Source organism: Silurus aristotelis (assembly GCF_946808225.1).
Source record: "Silurus aristotelis genome assembly, chromosome: 7".
NCBI lineage: Eukaryota > Metazoa > Chordata > Actinopteri > Siluriformes > Siluridae > Silurus > Silurus aristotelis.
The window spans coordinates 20,926,674-20,942,896 of NC_139580.1; the positions used below are offsets into that span (position 1 = coordinate 20,926,674).

Here is a 16,223-nt window from a genome sequence, read left to right on the forward strand (position 1 = left end):
AAGACAACAATATTAGTTTTGTACATGAACTCTTAAGACACAACAAAATCCTGGAAAGATATGTTTATTAACCCAAGTGTAAACTATATTAGAAGTGTCTTCACAGAAAAATAGGTCAATTGACATGGACACAAACTGCATATTTTATAACACCAAATGACAATGATTAAAGATGATAAAAAATTGTTTTTTGTTAAATTGTAATAATAACAACAATAACAACAACGTTCAATATATATTTTTCATTCCATTATCAGTTTCAGCACCCCAAGCAAATCACACACACAATTGGTCCTAGATTACTGTTCTTCTGTTATATTTAGGGAATTAAACAGTTCCCAAAATCAACCATATGGACAATGAATCATGTCCTAAACAAAAACTTTGGGATGATTATAAAGAGAAAACTCCCAACAGTCTCACAGCATATAACACACATCAGACAGTATAAGAATTTGATATTAGGATTAGACTTTGTGCAAATACACTGCCCACCCTATAAACAGTATAATGATTATCGTGTTCAACTAATTATTCCCTATAAATAATCTAAATTTAAGTAAGCAGCTACTGACCTTGGCCAAGCACAATCCTGTATAGACAGGCAACAATAGGACAACACAATGTCCCTTATAATTTGGTTGTACAGCGCTAATGTCGCAGTGTTAAAAAATCCCACAGGCTGGACAAGCAGGCCTCTGTCCCCCACACTGTTTATCAGATAATGTAAATAAATAAATGTTGCATGATGTGTTGACTAAAAAAGCTAATTAATGCATATTAAAATGTAAATAAAGTATACATGCCTGCAGTAGAACTAGTAGACACTAATCCATGAATTAAATGTTCAGAGTTTTCTGAGCACTGTCTTCATTGCAGGTCTTAAACTAATTTCTTAAATTAATCTTTGTGAACCAAAGAAAAAAGGCACTTTGGAAACGAAGGCAAATGTGAGAAAATGCTGAATCACCAGAAAATTCTATGCCAAAATGACTGAAAAGTAGTAGAATTGAAGGCACCAATGAAAATGAGAAGTAGAAGGTAGAGGCCCATCATAATTGCAAAATGGTGTCTGACCAGCCATGATGTCCCTTGAGCACGTCTGAAAAATAAAATCCGTTAAACAATAATAAAAAATATTGATTAACTTGAAAGCTTTTTATTCATAGAAATACATTTTCAAATACATACACGGATACATGTAAAAAGAAAAGCTTGTATAGTACTACTACTTCTACAAGCACTACTACTACTACTACTACTACTAATAACAACAACAATACTTAATAATAATAATAATAATAAATATAGAGTATGAAATAGAGAAAATATTAAAAGGTGTTTGTTTGGAAACTAAGCAAATTTACTGTCTTAATCGGAAATTAAACAATTATTTGCATATGCAAATGCAAATGTTTTAAACTTTATTTACACTACCCATATTATTTTTATTTGCCAACCTTTATCTTTTATTTGTCTTATTCTGACTATACTTTGGACTGTTTTTACAACAGTCCAAAGTCCCCATTATACACTTAAAATTATACACTCCAACTTTCTGCAATCGCAATGTATAAGAAAATGTCTCACCTGGTTCTGTAACGCTTCTGAGAGTAAACCAGCAGGTACTTTACTCTAAGCACCTCATTGTTGGTGACCACAAAGTATTTCTCTGGCACGTCTCCACTCTCGCTGTTCCTTGCCCTCAAACGCTTGCGATCAAGGCTCTCAGAGTCTAAAATATTTTTGCAGACCTTACAACCATATTTTTTGTCTTTATATTTTATATATATATATATATATATATATATATATATATATATATATATATATATATATATATATATACACACACACATTTGTAAAATGGTTGTTAGAACAAGAACTAGATGTTTAATAATTTTATGGCAATTAACATTTATAAACAGCTGAAAAAGACTTTCCTCTTGAGCTGTGGTACATTACCTTTCTTCTTTACCTGACACTTTACATCTGGATGATCAATGATCTCACACAAGGCAATACAGCTCAATACTGGCCCAAGAACACTGTCACACCATCCATTTCCATGGGGACTGTACAGAAAAGCCATACTTAGGTCACTGGTCAGATAAGTGCCTTCTCCAAACAATGATGTCTGAAAGGAAAAAGACTAGACATTAGTCCATTAATTGGCATGATTATTCTAATACAGGGTGACTGAGGTGCCAGTATTTAAACGTTGAAATCACTATTTGGTTATTTATTATAGATATACAGTAGGTATGCTATAGATGTGTAGCACATTTTAGATTTTTTGCGATAAATAAATAATAATAAAAAAAGGTTCAAATAAAATTACACTCAAAGCACATTTAATTACTTTTACAATCTTTATTAAATAGAAGGAAAAATCAAACCACTACTGACCTGCACTGCTGCTATACCTAATTACAAACAAAATTGCATACCTATAAACAATGGCCATCAAAAAATGTCAGTAAATATGAAAAAAATAATAATAATAATTTCAAATCAGCTCATTTGGAGACTGTACTATTAGTGTATTTTGGCATACTTGGTAGTATTGATACTGTTTTAATACAGTCTTATTTATCTTATTTTACAACTCATCACTTATTTGCCTCTCCATGCAAAGCCCTTTCAACACCCTTCGGTTTGACAAACTTAAAAACTGAATTTCACATACACTACAGACACTAACCTTATTCAGATGGCAGTGTAGACCATTGTGAATAATAGAATGAAAGTTCTCCAGTCGGCTGCCATGGAATGCATAGATAATATCCCGTCCGGCTCGTGTCTTCTCAAACTTTGAATTCATCTGTTCACTGTATTCCAACTCAAAAAGGAAATCTGGCACAGGAGATGAGAACCCTGTATGTATGTGGGCCAGTTGGCTGAGTCTGGCCCACTTAAATTGTATTTTTCAAAAAACAAAATGAAACAAAAATAATTGAGAACCATTGTATTCAATTAAACATGATTATTTCAAAACTTATATGCCATATAGCTATTGCAGCTAATATCTACAATCAAGTAACAGTGTTCTTTAGAAGCACCTCTTCTTTCTGGATGGTCTTTATAGTAAAACCTTTGGAGGAGAGCACCCAGTGAACCAGTGCCAGATGATGATCTCCATCTCCTGATCCCAGTCGGACCAGGTCTCTTATGCTTGGCAAGGAGCTCACATCTTTCTGCTGTAAGAGTCACAAGATATTTTCCCATATAGTTCATTGTCTTGAGTTTCCTTGTGGTGAATCTTTAAGCTAAGTGATTAAAGCTGCATACTTCAACTTGCTTAAAGAAACCCGAATTTACCTAGTTATAAAACTGTATGCTAAATTACAAAGTACAGAAAATCAATCTCTTACCAATTCTTCAAAATCCTTTATCTCTCCCCTCAGATATCGGGGTGGGAATGGCCTCAGGACAGAGTCGCGCTTGTAATTCTGCACGGCAGCTACGAAAAGACTACAGCGCAAATCAGAAGAAACTGGATCAAGGTGTAGATGGGAGCGCACCAGCTCTCTGACTGTGGCTGGTGCTAGAGGTGGCTGCATTCCCAACACTGGAAAAAAACAAGCAAAATTATTTGTAACAAAAACCTGTGCAAAAATAGGGAGTTAGCTATAGGACGTTTTGTTGCTTTTTGTTCAATATTGATGTATTTCATACTGTCTATTGTGTAATGGTTGGAATGACAATAAAAGCGACCTTGACATGATTGACACGGTCAGGACTTATTATTATTATTACTGTGTTATATTTTAATTCAACCTTAAATTGTGTTAGGCAAATTAAGCCCAGTTGTGAGATGGCCCTATTCTCAAGTTCTATTATCGCTGAAGGAACTTCATTATAAGCAGCTTTTGGTTCATAAATGGAATAGAGACAAGTGACTACCTTCATTTCATACAACAGGAAGCTTCTCTGAAAATAATTGCCTACATGACTTCAGATATATTTGGGAGGAATTTCTAAAGTCACCCCACACAACAAACATTTCTAAATCTCTCCATTGTAAAAATGTATTTGGTTTATCAGTTTTCTTTCCCAATCTTTCCAGGGTGTAGTGCAGGTATTCAGTGCTACCCTGTTACCAGTGTTAGTGTTTATGCTCAGCACTTTTGTTAAAACATTAGTCACAAGCTATAGTCATTTAATGGCTATTTTGTCTTTTTTATGAAATCTGTTAATCACAGCACTTGTTTGGCCACAGGTTTGGCCTACTTTTAATGTTGCACAGGTGTAGCACATTTGTTAGCACTCTAGGCCAAGGCTTAGTGAAGCTAGCTAGCTAAGCTAACCAACAAAGTGGTGAGTTTCCCACAATCTAAAAAAGTTATTTTGGTGTGAGCGCTTGTTAGGTTTCGATTCGTGTCACGAAACGACGAGGAAACGAGTTATTCGCTATTGTTTTTATTTGGCGATTTTGTTTACCAAACTGAACGCAGTTAGTTCAGCCAGAGATTGCTAGCTTAGCATGACAGTAACGAAGCGAACACGGGGGTTAGCTTGCAATATATCAATGCTGGTGTTGGCTGGGAGAAGGTGCACACACCCAAAAAACACCTCCGAGCACTTATTCACATCTACAGTTATCTAATGTTCCTCACCTGAGTTACAGCTCAGCCGACAGTCATCAGAGAGTGTGAGTGGGTGTCCCGCTACTCAGTCCTGTGATCACACCATCCAACACCGAGGATCTCTCTGTCTTTCTCCCTTTTTCTCTCTCTCTCTCTCTCTCTCTCTCTCTCTCTCTCTCTCTCTCTCTCTCTCTCTCTTTCTCTCTGTCTGTCTTTCTCCCTTTCTCTCTCTGTCTCTTTCTTTCTGTCTCTCTCTTTCTCTCTGTCTTTCTCTCTCTATCTCTGTCTTTTTCTCTCTCTCTCTCTCTCTCTCTCTCTCTCTCAAACTCTCTCTTTTTCTTTCTTTCTTTCTTTCTTTCTTTCTTTCTTTCTTTCTTTCTTTCTTTCTTTCTTTCTTTCTTTCTCTCTCTCTTTCTCTCTCTCTTTCTTTCTCTCTCTCTCTCTCTCTCTCTCTCTCTCTCTCTCTCTTTCTTTCTTTCTTTCTTTCTTTCTTTCTTTCTCTCTCTCTTTCTCTCTCTCTCTCTCTCTCTCTCTCTCTCTCTCTCTACTGCTCTTTCCTATTATTGTACAAATACGATTTAGACCAAATAATGAATTATATTTGTAATAATGCTCTGTTTGTGTTCTTCACCCATGTATTTTCAACTATCTATTTACTTGTGTATTTCCTTTTACCTATTCTACTCTCTTGAGTAGCTATTAGGGGAAAATGCACTTTATTTGATAAAAGAATGGTGCACACATTGTAACCTGTCATAATAAAAGTGTTAAAAGTTCAATTCAGAGTGCTTTAATGGCAGGAATGGTTTAACAGTGTTGCTTTAGCTGAATATAAAGTGACGTAAATGGAAAATGAAAACACATAAAGAAACAGAATAAAAGTAAAGAGTAAAATAAACACCATAAATACACATAAATCATATTAACACATTTGCTAATAAATATGCACATTCACAATAACATGCAGGTATTATTAGGTTTATATCAGGTTACATAAGATTACAGGTAATGTGTTTCTTATATAATGAAGTGTGAATATATACATAAAGGCCCTGCCCTCCCCTAAATCACAGCTAAGTTTGTGCTCAGTACTCAAAGAGGACAGGTTTGAGAATTGAAAGTTATATTTTTGTCTGCTGTGGTTATAATGCAGACAGATCTGAGTGAAATGTGTCTCTGTTTCTAGCTCCTGCAGGTTTTAGTGTTTGCCTAGGCCATGATCACTGAGTCTTAATATGTCTTCCTTTTTCGATTTCTAGTTGTGATGTGTGTGTACATGCACATACCAAGTGTGTATCTGAGCTAAGGTGTGTGTCCTTAATGTGTGTCTGATTGTGTGTCTAGCAGAGGTGGAAAGTAGTGAGGTACAAATACTTTGTTACTGTACTTAAGTGAAAAAAAAAGGTACAATATCAGTACTTCACTATTTATTTTTCAGACAACTTTTTACTATGTCATTAAATTTTTTACACAAATATCTGTACTTTCTACTCCTTACATTTCCAAACCAGACTGATTACTTTGGTTTTAATCTATTTGGTGACATGATAATATTTTTTCTTCTCATTGTGTGCCGTTTTCAGCCCATCAACCCTTTTCTTGTCAAACTACCACTGGTGTATTATTTCCTGGCACCTTAGATGTAGGCTAGCCGATAAGGATAACAATGAGCAAGGCAAAAATGCAACAAGATATATTGGGTTAACGTGGATGAGACCGAGGGAGTCAGCGATGTAAACATGACTGAGAACAGAGACATTCCTGATCACCTGATTATCATCATCTGCTTGTGTTCTATATGGTGGTTGTTCAGCCTGGATACATTTATTAGATAACAAAATTTTACATACTTTTGTGTTTTATTAATATGATGTTAAGTGCAGTTATGAGCGTGATACTGACACTGTGTATTCAAGTGTGTGTGTCTAGGTCTCTCTCTCTCTCTCTCTCTCTCTCTCTCTCTCTCTCTCTCTCTCTCTCTCTCTCTCTCTCTCTCTCTCTCTCTGTCTGTCTCTCATACTGTATTCAGGCTAAAGTTTGTTTACGCTTAGTCTGACTGGGTATGTTTGAGTAACTGATACCTCTTTTATTGATACCTGATACAGATACCTCCAATATTACAATGCTTTATTTGAGATGCATGCAAAAATCCATGCTTTAATAATGATAAAAAAAAGAATGCTAATAGGTTATAGGTTGTAACATGATTGTTTTATTATATGATTTACACTTGAAAACCCCTTTCCATTTAATATCAGGTCAAAATATTTTATCTGCCATGTATTTTTATGAGCTTTCGTGTGCTTTCGGTTGAAATGTTGCATTCTCTTTGTGTTGCTATGGGACCATCTTTTCTTGCTTTCACTGCAACACTACATTGACTCCTGCTTTGTTGACAACTTAGCACCATGCCATGTCATTTTTACAGTTGTTTGGCTGAACAATTGTATGACCAGGTATCATTAAAGAATACTCACTTTAAACAAAATTACTAGATCTCTTTCTTGTGTGCAATAAAAACACAATCTATATAATCTATATATATTAATACATTTTCAGAAAAGAATCAGCATGTGTGTGGCAGTCTACATTATCCTCCAGAGATCTACATTATCCTTATTGTTGTTTTTATGAACACACAATATGATCAAAAGTATTTTGATAGATTAGAATTTCAGCTTTATTTTCCTGATACAGTATGCATATCTAGTTGCCTTAAACAGCTTGGAACATGCAATATTTAATTTGAGCCCACCGATATATGTCAAGTGATCAAATGTATTGGAACATGTTTCCTGTTGCCTGTATTTCCCAGCCGTTTCCTTTTTATTTATTGTTTAAACATTTAATACTCTGCATGTGCTGTTAAAAAGGATGAAACAACAGGAGGACCAGTGAGCTATGGAATGATAGCAAGCCATTTTAAAGATACAAACTAAAGAAACTCAATCAGAGCCCTTGAACAAGCACAGGAGTGAGAAAATTCATAGAAAAAACAGCAGTTAGAGAAAGCTGTGGTAAAAGTCTGATAAAACATCACAAAAAAGAATGCACATTTTTGGTGGGTCATTTAAGGAATTTGCTACCAATTAATAAGTTGGATATAAGAATATTTCAATGGTGAAATATTATTTCATTTATTCTGTATTTTTATCTGTTTCATGCAGTTTTATGCAGTATTTAGTCTGCTCCTGTTCTACATTTACACTTGATCTCTAGGTAAGGTCTTATCTTCATCTGGGTTTTCATAGTATTGCTATGCAGATGGCACTTACCAAATTCTATCATTCCCCCAGACAGACACTCTTGTTTTTGTTTGGATCTCAGTATGTCTGTCAGAAATCTCATTGTGGATCAACTGGAGCATAATCTTAGTAAAAACCCAAACTGCATCCTAAAATAGCATCCAAAGACCTACCTCTTTATGCCGTTATTAATAAACACTTCTTTAAAAAAATAGTTTATGTGCTACTGAACCAGCATTAGAACCGGCAATATATGTAAATATAAATCGATTCAAATGTACTGTATCGTCTATTTATATTTTTATATTTCTGTAAAGCTGTTTTGCAATAATGTGTTGTTAAAAGCACTATACATATTAAATATAATTGAATAAAAATAAACATAAACAGGTATGTTCAGCCAGACCCAGTTTTGTCATATATCATGTTTTATATATATATATGCTATTACATTTTGTCATATCATATAATATCATATAATTTTATGTTGTTATGTTATGTTATGTTATGCTATGCATGCTGTCATATCATATATGTCATGTTATGTTATGTTATGTTATGTTATGTTATGTTATGTTATGTTATGTTATGTTATGTTATGTTTTACATTTACTTCAGCACCAAGGAGAGCGACTAGTAAGCATCGTAGGCGTTGAACGACGAAAGACACGGTACCGGAATGAAATATCGCGATTACTGAGCAGCTCTGTTCGTTGGTTGAATCTCTACAGCATCATCATCAGCATCATCATCCGCCTCATCACCGTCCCTACATCTGAGTCCAGGAGAAACGGAGGCTTGGCGACACACGGCGTGTAGGAGGCTCGTGACGTGATTGTTTCAAATCCATAATCATTGAAATGAGACGAGACATTTAAGGAACAGAGTCTCCGCTGTGATAGTAAAGTCACCTTGAATGGAAAGTTTTTAATCGGAGTGGACGGATCAGCCTTCTTGGTTAGTCTGAGGACCGAGGTGAGGTGAGGTGATGTTTCTTATCCGATATTTTGCGCAACGTTGACAGATCAGAAATACAGATGAGATGTGTGGGGTATATACAGGATACAAATCGGGGATGATGTGCAACCTGTGATGTATGAACAGAGCTAGCTGCTGGAGCATGGTATCTTCTCCTGAAGGGCGATCTCCCCGACCTCCACACCTCTCTCATCGTACCAGAGAATCACTCAGACTGGGCATTTTAGCCAAATTTTACTGATAGTGTTTATACACTTGGCAGAAGTCATTTTGGCCTACAGGACCGATGGCCAGGGAGAAGATCAGACTTGCTTTCAGGAATTCATTGTTTTATTTTCATCATTCGCGCCAGAACCAGGGCGGGATGTCCTTTATTACTATAACATGCTGATACAGCTTGAAAATAGGCGAAATATATATAGTAAAGTGTTTATTTCCTCGTTTTAGGGAGGTGGGATTTTTTTTCCGATTCCTATTATTTCTTTTTCTGGTCGGCAGATGCCAGCCCTGTCCCCGGGAGAGAAATAGGTCCTACATTATCATCAATCTGAAGCTTAATCTTTTTTGTTGTTGTTGTTGTTGTTTTACAAAACGTATAATGGTGTAAATGGATATGTAATTGTTACAATAATACAGGGTGATTGTAATCTGTCACGAATGCTTTACTCTTAAATCTTCTAGGAGGCCTTTTGAATATGTTTAATCCCACCACCAGGGGGCGCGTCACCGCTGGGCTGTGCGAGCGCCTCCTGTGGAAATGGTTGTAGGCTGCGTCCAAAAACGCACAGACCCTCCAGTGAAGTGCACTAAACAGTGTGTGAAAGTAGTAATCCACCACCTGCTTACTGGTTTAGTCATAAAGAGTTGAGACGTAGCCATAGCCGGTGGTGGTGGTGGCGGTGGCAGTTTTTCAAAGAATCCACTAGACAAAATGATCTCATGACCATGTTTCAAAATTCATAACAAGTGTGTGTTCTCATGAAGAACTGTTTATTTAGGTTACAGAATATTGAAATCTAACTTCCGGGATCTAAAAAAAGAATCTTCATGGCAGGTAAGAGTTTCTTTATTTATTTAAACAAGAAAAAATAGGAATATTTTATAAGCACAACAGGTCTCACAACTATGTCTTTTTAAAATATTGTTAAACCACCATTATTTTTAGTGTAAGAATAAAAAGTTGTGATACAATGGCTGACTCATAATATACCCTTTACACCCCCAGAAAACAATTTCCCACCTCTTCCCCGTTTCATTCCCCTGAAGCCATGCTTTTATCAAGACTTCAACGAGATCCCAGATCAAAGCCGCACCATGTGCAAGCGCTTGTACCATCTCTGGATTTGTAAGTACATTGAAATCTATTTACATTTATGGTTCTATCACAGTTACCATTCATGTATTTTTATGTAACTCTGAGTGAGGTGTGTACTGTATGACCTAACAATTCTGGCTGTGTTTGCACTCCAAACACTGCAGAAGTGAAAGCACTGTTTTGTAGATTGGAAGTAGAAAGACACTGAACTTAAAAGTCTGTTGCATTGTATTTCCTTGTTTCCTAATTATTTACCAAACAATATGCAACACTTTACCACATATACCTGTACAAAGAAGACTGTCAAAGATCTGTTCCAAGAACATTATAAATACAAGCACTGTCTTCAAACTATAGACTAATCAATCAGTTTATATTGGATGTTTAAATGTAGCTGTTTGTTGTGTGTCACACGTATTATAATGCAATATAATTACATTATAAAACATAGTAGTTATTTAATATGATTAATAATTGAAGGGGTTACGTAAGGAATAAAACACAACAGTGTGTGCTGTTATAGAAAAACAATTAACAGTGGGGTGGTGATCAATGCTATTGTGCCAATGTTAATGTCAAACACTTCATTGGTTAGTAGAACAATGCAACATTTATTGTTGTGGAACCTCCACAACGTGTTAGTTCCTGTTGTAACATCTAGGATAAGTCATTTTCTCACCAGTTTCTCTTTTTCTTTCTCTTTAATCTAATAAAACAATCAAAAAAACTCTGACATGAAATCGCAAAGTCCCAAGATGAAAATGTCAGAAAACATACCCCTGACCATTGCAAAGCATTGACAGTAGAGATTCTTATAAAAATGTTCACCATATTACCATATAATATCATATCGAACACATTTTCTGTTATTTTTCCCCTTTTTTTTAAGCATTTAGGCCTGTTTACGTTGTTGATATAGACATAGCAGTATACTAAAATGAGTGCATTAATATAAAACCTGTAATTTGCTTCATAACTACTGCTGAAGCTGCTACTGTAGACAATGTAACTTCTCCTGACACAGTTCTATATTATATATTAGGAGATTATCTCCATTTTTTTTTCATGTGTAATCATCAAATTAATTACATTTCTGTCTTTTTTATGTAAACTAGTACACAAGTTTCGTTATTTAAATTATTTTATTCTCTCACTAAGTAAACAGTGCTACATTGGCAGTGAATCTGATTGGCTGTCTGGCATGGATGTGCGGTGGCGGCGGAGCCACTAACTTTGGAATGGCTATATTGTGGCTTATTCTGTTCACCCCTTGCTCTTATGTGTGCTGGTTCCGGCCCATCTACAAAGCTTTTAAGTGAGTTCAGAAGAACAAGAATCTTACTTATTAACACGTTTTTATTTTCAGACCGCCTTTACTCGTTCGAGTGGGTTGTTCCATGTGTCTTTAGTATCAGGAATATATCCCAGTGCAGAATATACACATAATTGAAAGTGTAAATGCACCCAAGCCACATTTTAAGCAGATATACATTTGATCACAAACCACTTCAGGAGATCTAAGATGCATTTTAGCTGTGTTGTGTAAGTGTGTAACATGTGTAAATGCTTATGCCTTTAATGTCACACTTTTTGGAAGCAGCAACCATCTTATTCATAAAACAACTTCAAAGGAAGAAGAAAACTAGAATTCCGTGTTTGAATATAATGACAGGATTTCCATATTATCATGGAGAATGACAGATGTATCGGATTTAATCTATACAATGCATTTGACTACAAGTGGCAGTATATGTGGTTAACATTTATTCAGTCACATGACACCTGAAATAGTTATAAATAGAGTTGCTGAGAAAACAGTTATGACACATATATTTGGCATTTGGCTGTTTCCTGTCAATATTTCTGAAAAAAAAAAAAAAAAAGATTTAGCTGTGCTTGGTTCCTTAGCAAATGTTTAGACTTAGTACTTAATATGTATTGTGTATTGTGTTGAAACTAGACCAGTTGTTATTAATGTATGGTTATAACCTCTTTTTTTCAGGACTGACAGCTCTTTCAACTTCATGGCATTTTTCTTCGTATTCATGGCTCAGGTTGTGATCAGTATTATCCAGGCAGTGGGCATCCCAGGCTGGGGAGTCTGGTAAGGGCTTTGGATATGGGGTTTGCAGAAAAGTTACATTTATTTTTGTTTTGTATTAGTTTTAGATATTTGTTGTTGTTCGATGTAGCAAGCAAATTTTTCTAATGTTGTTCATGTATCTTTTCATTACAGTGGGTGGCTGGCCACCATCACATTCTTCAGCACTAATATCGGCTCTGCTGTGGTCATGCTGATTCCCACTATTATGTTCACAGCTGTTGCTGTGTTGTCTTTCATTGCCCTTACCAAGGTACATCATTTTCTTTCTGATATTGCAAACAATTGCTTTTTCCATCACTTTCTTATTTGTAATACTCACACTTAGTGATACATGGTTTGGGCAAATGATGAGATGATTGTGAGTGTAACTTAGCTTTTGGGCACATAATCATCAACTGCTGATTATAGTGCATTATTCATAAGGTTCTTTGTGTAAAAGCCAAATGAGTCAATGTATTTGTAATGATGTTTATTACAAGATGGTATCAAATGAAACAATATCATTTACTGAATAGGAACTGCAAGATAACTTAAAAAATGACTGCTTTTATACCTTTCTGTTTGCAGGTCCATAACCTCTACCGTGGTAGTGGAGGAAGTATGAGCAAGGCCCAGGAGGAATGGACAACAGGTGCTTGGAAAAACCCCCACGTACAACAAGCAGCCCAACAGGCAGCTATGGGGGCAGCCCAGGGGGCAATGGAGGGCCAACAGTACTCGGCCCCGCCCACTTACAACTATAACGACCCCATGTAATATGCATCAAATAGGAAACTGTTAGGAGTGCAAGGCCTGTTTTATACTTGACATGTGACTATGCTTGTGTGTTCAGCTGCAGTGTAAGTGAACAAACAACATCCACATCATGTAAGGTGGCTTGTCAGTGCCACAAATATCCATGTCCATCAGGTTTTCATGTTATAATGCAAAACAGACATTTCCCTTGTAGAAGGGGAATTGATTTGTTTTAATGCACAAAAACTGTCTAGAATAGTACCCAAGTGTGTCATTTGACAAACATCTCTAGTTTGTTCAGTCTATGGCAGACATTATACCAAATTGCACTATACTGCCTACACTATTTAGTTTGGGCACTGAACACTCACCTGCATCAACGAATACTGTACCACATGCACACAAACATGCACCTCAACAAAAAAAAGTGCAGGATATAGGTGGATGCTATCTTCCATACACATGTGCATAGTTAAAAGCAAGTATAAACCTGGCCTTACAGGGGGTTTTAGGAAGGTGGTTAACAAAAAGAATCAGAGCAAATAACTGACCAATTAAATTTTAAACTATACAATGAGGCATTACAAATTGCCTCAGTTGTCTATATGGTAGTGTGTAGTATTGTTTTTGTTGTTCAAGATTAGAGTTTCTCAACTCTTACTCCAGAGGCCTGCGGCGCTGCAGATAAAATTTCCCTCCTCTTAACACACCTGATTCAGCTCAGAAGTTAATCATCATTCATGCAGGTTAAGTGTTAAATAGCAGGAAAAGCTTGTGAGAGGGTCAATGGGCTTCCTGGACATGAATTGAGATGCTACTTCAAAACCAACCAATAAATTACATCTTTGTGGTATCAAGGCACTTCGAATGGCTGTATTTTATCCCCCTGCCAAAAGTACAACTTAAGTAAGGAAACATTCCATTGTGTTTAAGTAGTGTTGGAGCCCTTGATGACCTGTCTTTATCTTTGTATTTCTCTATGGTTATTTGACATTAAATCAGCTAAAGGCTAACACTAGGAGTAATAATTGTAAACCATTTACAATGATTTGTGTGAAATACCTTTTAAATAACACAGTTTCTCCGTATTTATAGAGCATCATAATTTGCCTTTCACTAAGTCTTAACAATTTGTCTTGGTTTTTAATTACCTCACTCTAGTTTGTCTGCTAGGACACAAATAGCCATACACTTATATGACTACTTTTGATTAATTGATTGAATGATTGATTGATTTTGTAATTGTTTAGGGTATGGTTTAATTGTATTTTTATTTGATTGAATTCTACAGTTGGGCTGTAATAATATTTGTACCTCAAATAGGATTAAAATAGTTTCCTTTTACTGGTAACTTTTGCAATATTTAGAAACATGCAGTCTTAGAAGAACTGAAGTGTATACTAAAACCTTTACATAAGCTGGACTTCAGTGCCTACATAAACAATCACTAACCCATGAAATACTGATTTGAATCTTTTCCGGCCTAATCTGATTTAATGTTGCCATCATTGAAATATTGTTCTAAGCTTTATTATGTAATAATTAATTCCAAATTTGGGAGTGAATCTTTCTGTCCTTTTATGTAAAGTCATAAAGTCTTATTAACTTTTCTTTTTTGAGATATTTATCAAAGAAACACTGGAGATAAGTACTTGCAGCTAAAGCACACTAGTTACTGTTTCAATTACATGAAAATTATTACCCGTATGAATCCATTAGCAACTTTTACCATTTTGTTACATCCTAATACAAATATGGATTTTACATAATGATTTATTTTGTGTAAATATTTGCTGTGACACAGTGACTAGTACATGTGAAAAATTCTCATATTATATGGTTTTTGAGTATATGTAAATTCTGAATCCTTGTTAAGTGATTAGGCTGTTGTATTTCAATACATGTCATTTGTGTAATTAATACAGGACAGACTATTGTTACACGTTTAACACTTGACTTTATCCATAGTCTGAATAAGTTAGTGGTATGTGGTTAGATTTTAAGCTACAGAAATGAACAGCCCTTATATACTCTTCAGTATGCTTAAATTAAAAACCGATATATAAAAAATGAATAAGTAAGTAGATTACACTATACATGTACAGTTTATGAAATATGTAATCAAAATATCTCAACCAATGCTTGTAAAAAAGCATCTCATTCCAAGAACTGTGAAATAGTCCATGCGCTTATGTATCATGTGTACATTAGTGTGTATGTTTGCAGTTCTTTAATTTCACTTTTGTTTTTAAATATTATTATTGTTTAGCAAGTGTGAGAGGGTATGATGTTCAGTGTATCATAGCCTTTTCACCAACAGGGTCTATCATGTTTAGGGCTTTAGGCATAGAGTTCGTAGAAGTTGCCAGTTTTCTTGAGTGCTCATGAAACTAGTGCTGGATCAGCATGGAACATAAACTTCCCAGGATGAATTTCATTCTTAACTTTCTACTGCACTAAAACTGCTGACTTTCCATTAAAGTTTCCATTTGGTATTTTAGTTTTCCTAGAGTTTAACTAGATATATCTAAAAGTGTACAAAGTAATATGATAAAATGATATTAAAAATCACGTTTTATGTCAGATGCACCAGCAGCAGCGAAGCCTGGTATCTATTGCCAACACCTACTGCAATTTAAATGCATATGTAGTAATAAAAGTAGATAAAATTTTGTTTATGGTGTAAGTGAATGAGTGGCAATTGGTTAATTGAACTAAAAAGGTAGTTGTCTATGTATAGTGTGTAATGTGGTGCTTGGTACATCTGTGAATCTTATCAAACCTAGTGCCATGTGTAGATAGATGTTATTTGTGTGTTGATGTTGATGTTACTGCTGTCCACCCCAACATGGAATGTATTGTTGACTTCAGGGAAAGAGCTACATATAAAGTCCACATTAACGTTTTCTTTTTCTATTTTTCTTTCTTTCCTTTGGTTTTTTGTGCTTTATGTTGGTATAATAAACATTCCTTTCTGATATAAATGATCGATTAGTAATGAATTGATAAAAAGTTATCAAAAGGAACAAAATGAAGCATATTTTTTAAAAGTGGGTAGAAATGAAAAGAAAAATTGTATTAGTTTTAGTATATGTTGTGTCTTCTTCATGGCTATCATTTTGTGTCAGACAGAATTATCATTTCGCAGTCATACTATCACACGTTTTTCCAGCAGAGGGCAGAAAGACCTTTAGTATAAAAATAATACATTTACACAATTTGTTCCTAGATTTTTTTCCACTGAAGGTTCTATCTGT

General features: G+C 35.2%; 2 protein-coding genes across 4 annotated transcripts; one reads left to right on the forward strand and one right to left on the reverse strand.

The window, feature by feature from the left end:
- Nucleotides 1-48: 48 nt before the first annotated feature.
- parp16 (poly (ADP-ribose) polymerase family, member 16) lies at nt 49-5,146 on the reverse strand. The gene is made up of 7 exons (XM_083546034.1): nt 4,620-5,146; nt 3,375-3,571; nt 3,063-3,200; nt 2,705-2,914; nt 1,966-2,137; nt 1,591-1,735; nt 49-1,102 (listed from the first exon to the last, which is right to left on the reverse strand). The coding sequence occupies exons 2-7, from the start codon at nt 3,561-3,563 to the stop codon at nt 967-969; spliced, it is 990 nt and encodes a 329-aa protein (XP_083402160.1). The 5' UTR covers nt 3,564-3,571; nt 4,620-5,146; the 3' UTR covers nt 49-966.
- Nucleotides 4,046-15,950, forward strand: scamp5a (secretory carrier membrane protein 5a). Of its 3 annotated transcripts, XM_083546039.1 has the most exons (9): nt 4,046-4,320; nt 6,173-6,380; nt 8,453-8,809; nt 9,811-9,866; nt 10,038-10,157; nt 11,286-11,442; nt 12,130-12,231; nt 12,364-12,481; nt 12,799-15,950. In XM_083546039.1, exons 4-9 carry the CDS (start codon nt 9,860-9,862, stop codon nt 12,985-12,987), a joined length of 693 nt encoding a protein of 230 aa, XP_083402165.1. In that variant the 5' UTR covers nt 4,046-4,320; nt 6,173-6,380; nt 8,453-8,809; nt 9,811-9,859; the 3' UTR covers nt 12,988-15,950. The 3 variants fall into 3 exon arrangements, with proteins under 3 accessions (XP_083402165.1, XP_083402166.1, XP_083402167.1); XM_083546040.1 differs by lacking the exons at nt 4,046-4,320; nt 6,173-6,380 and having other exon boundaries at nt 8,612-8,814; XM_083546041.1 differs by lacking the exons at nt 4,046-4,320; nt 6,173-6,380; nt 8,453-8,809 and having other exon boundaries at nt 9,729-9,866.
- The last annotated feature ends 273 nt before the right edge of the window (nt 15,951-16,223 follow it).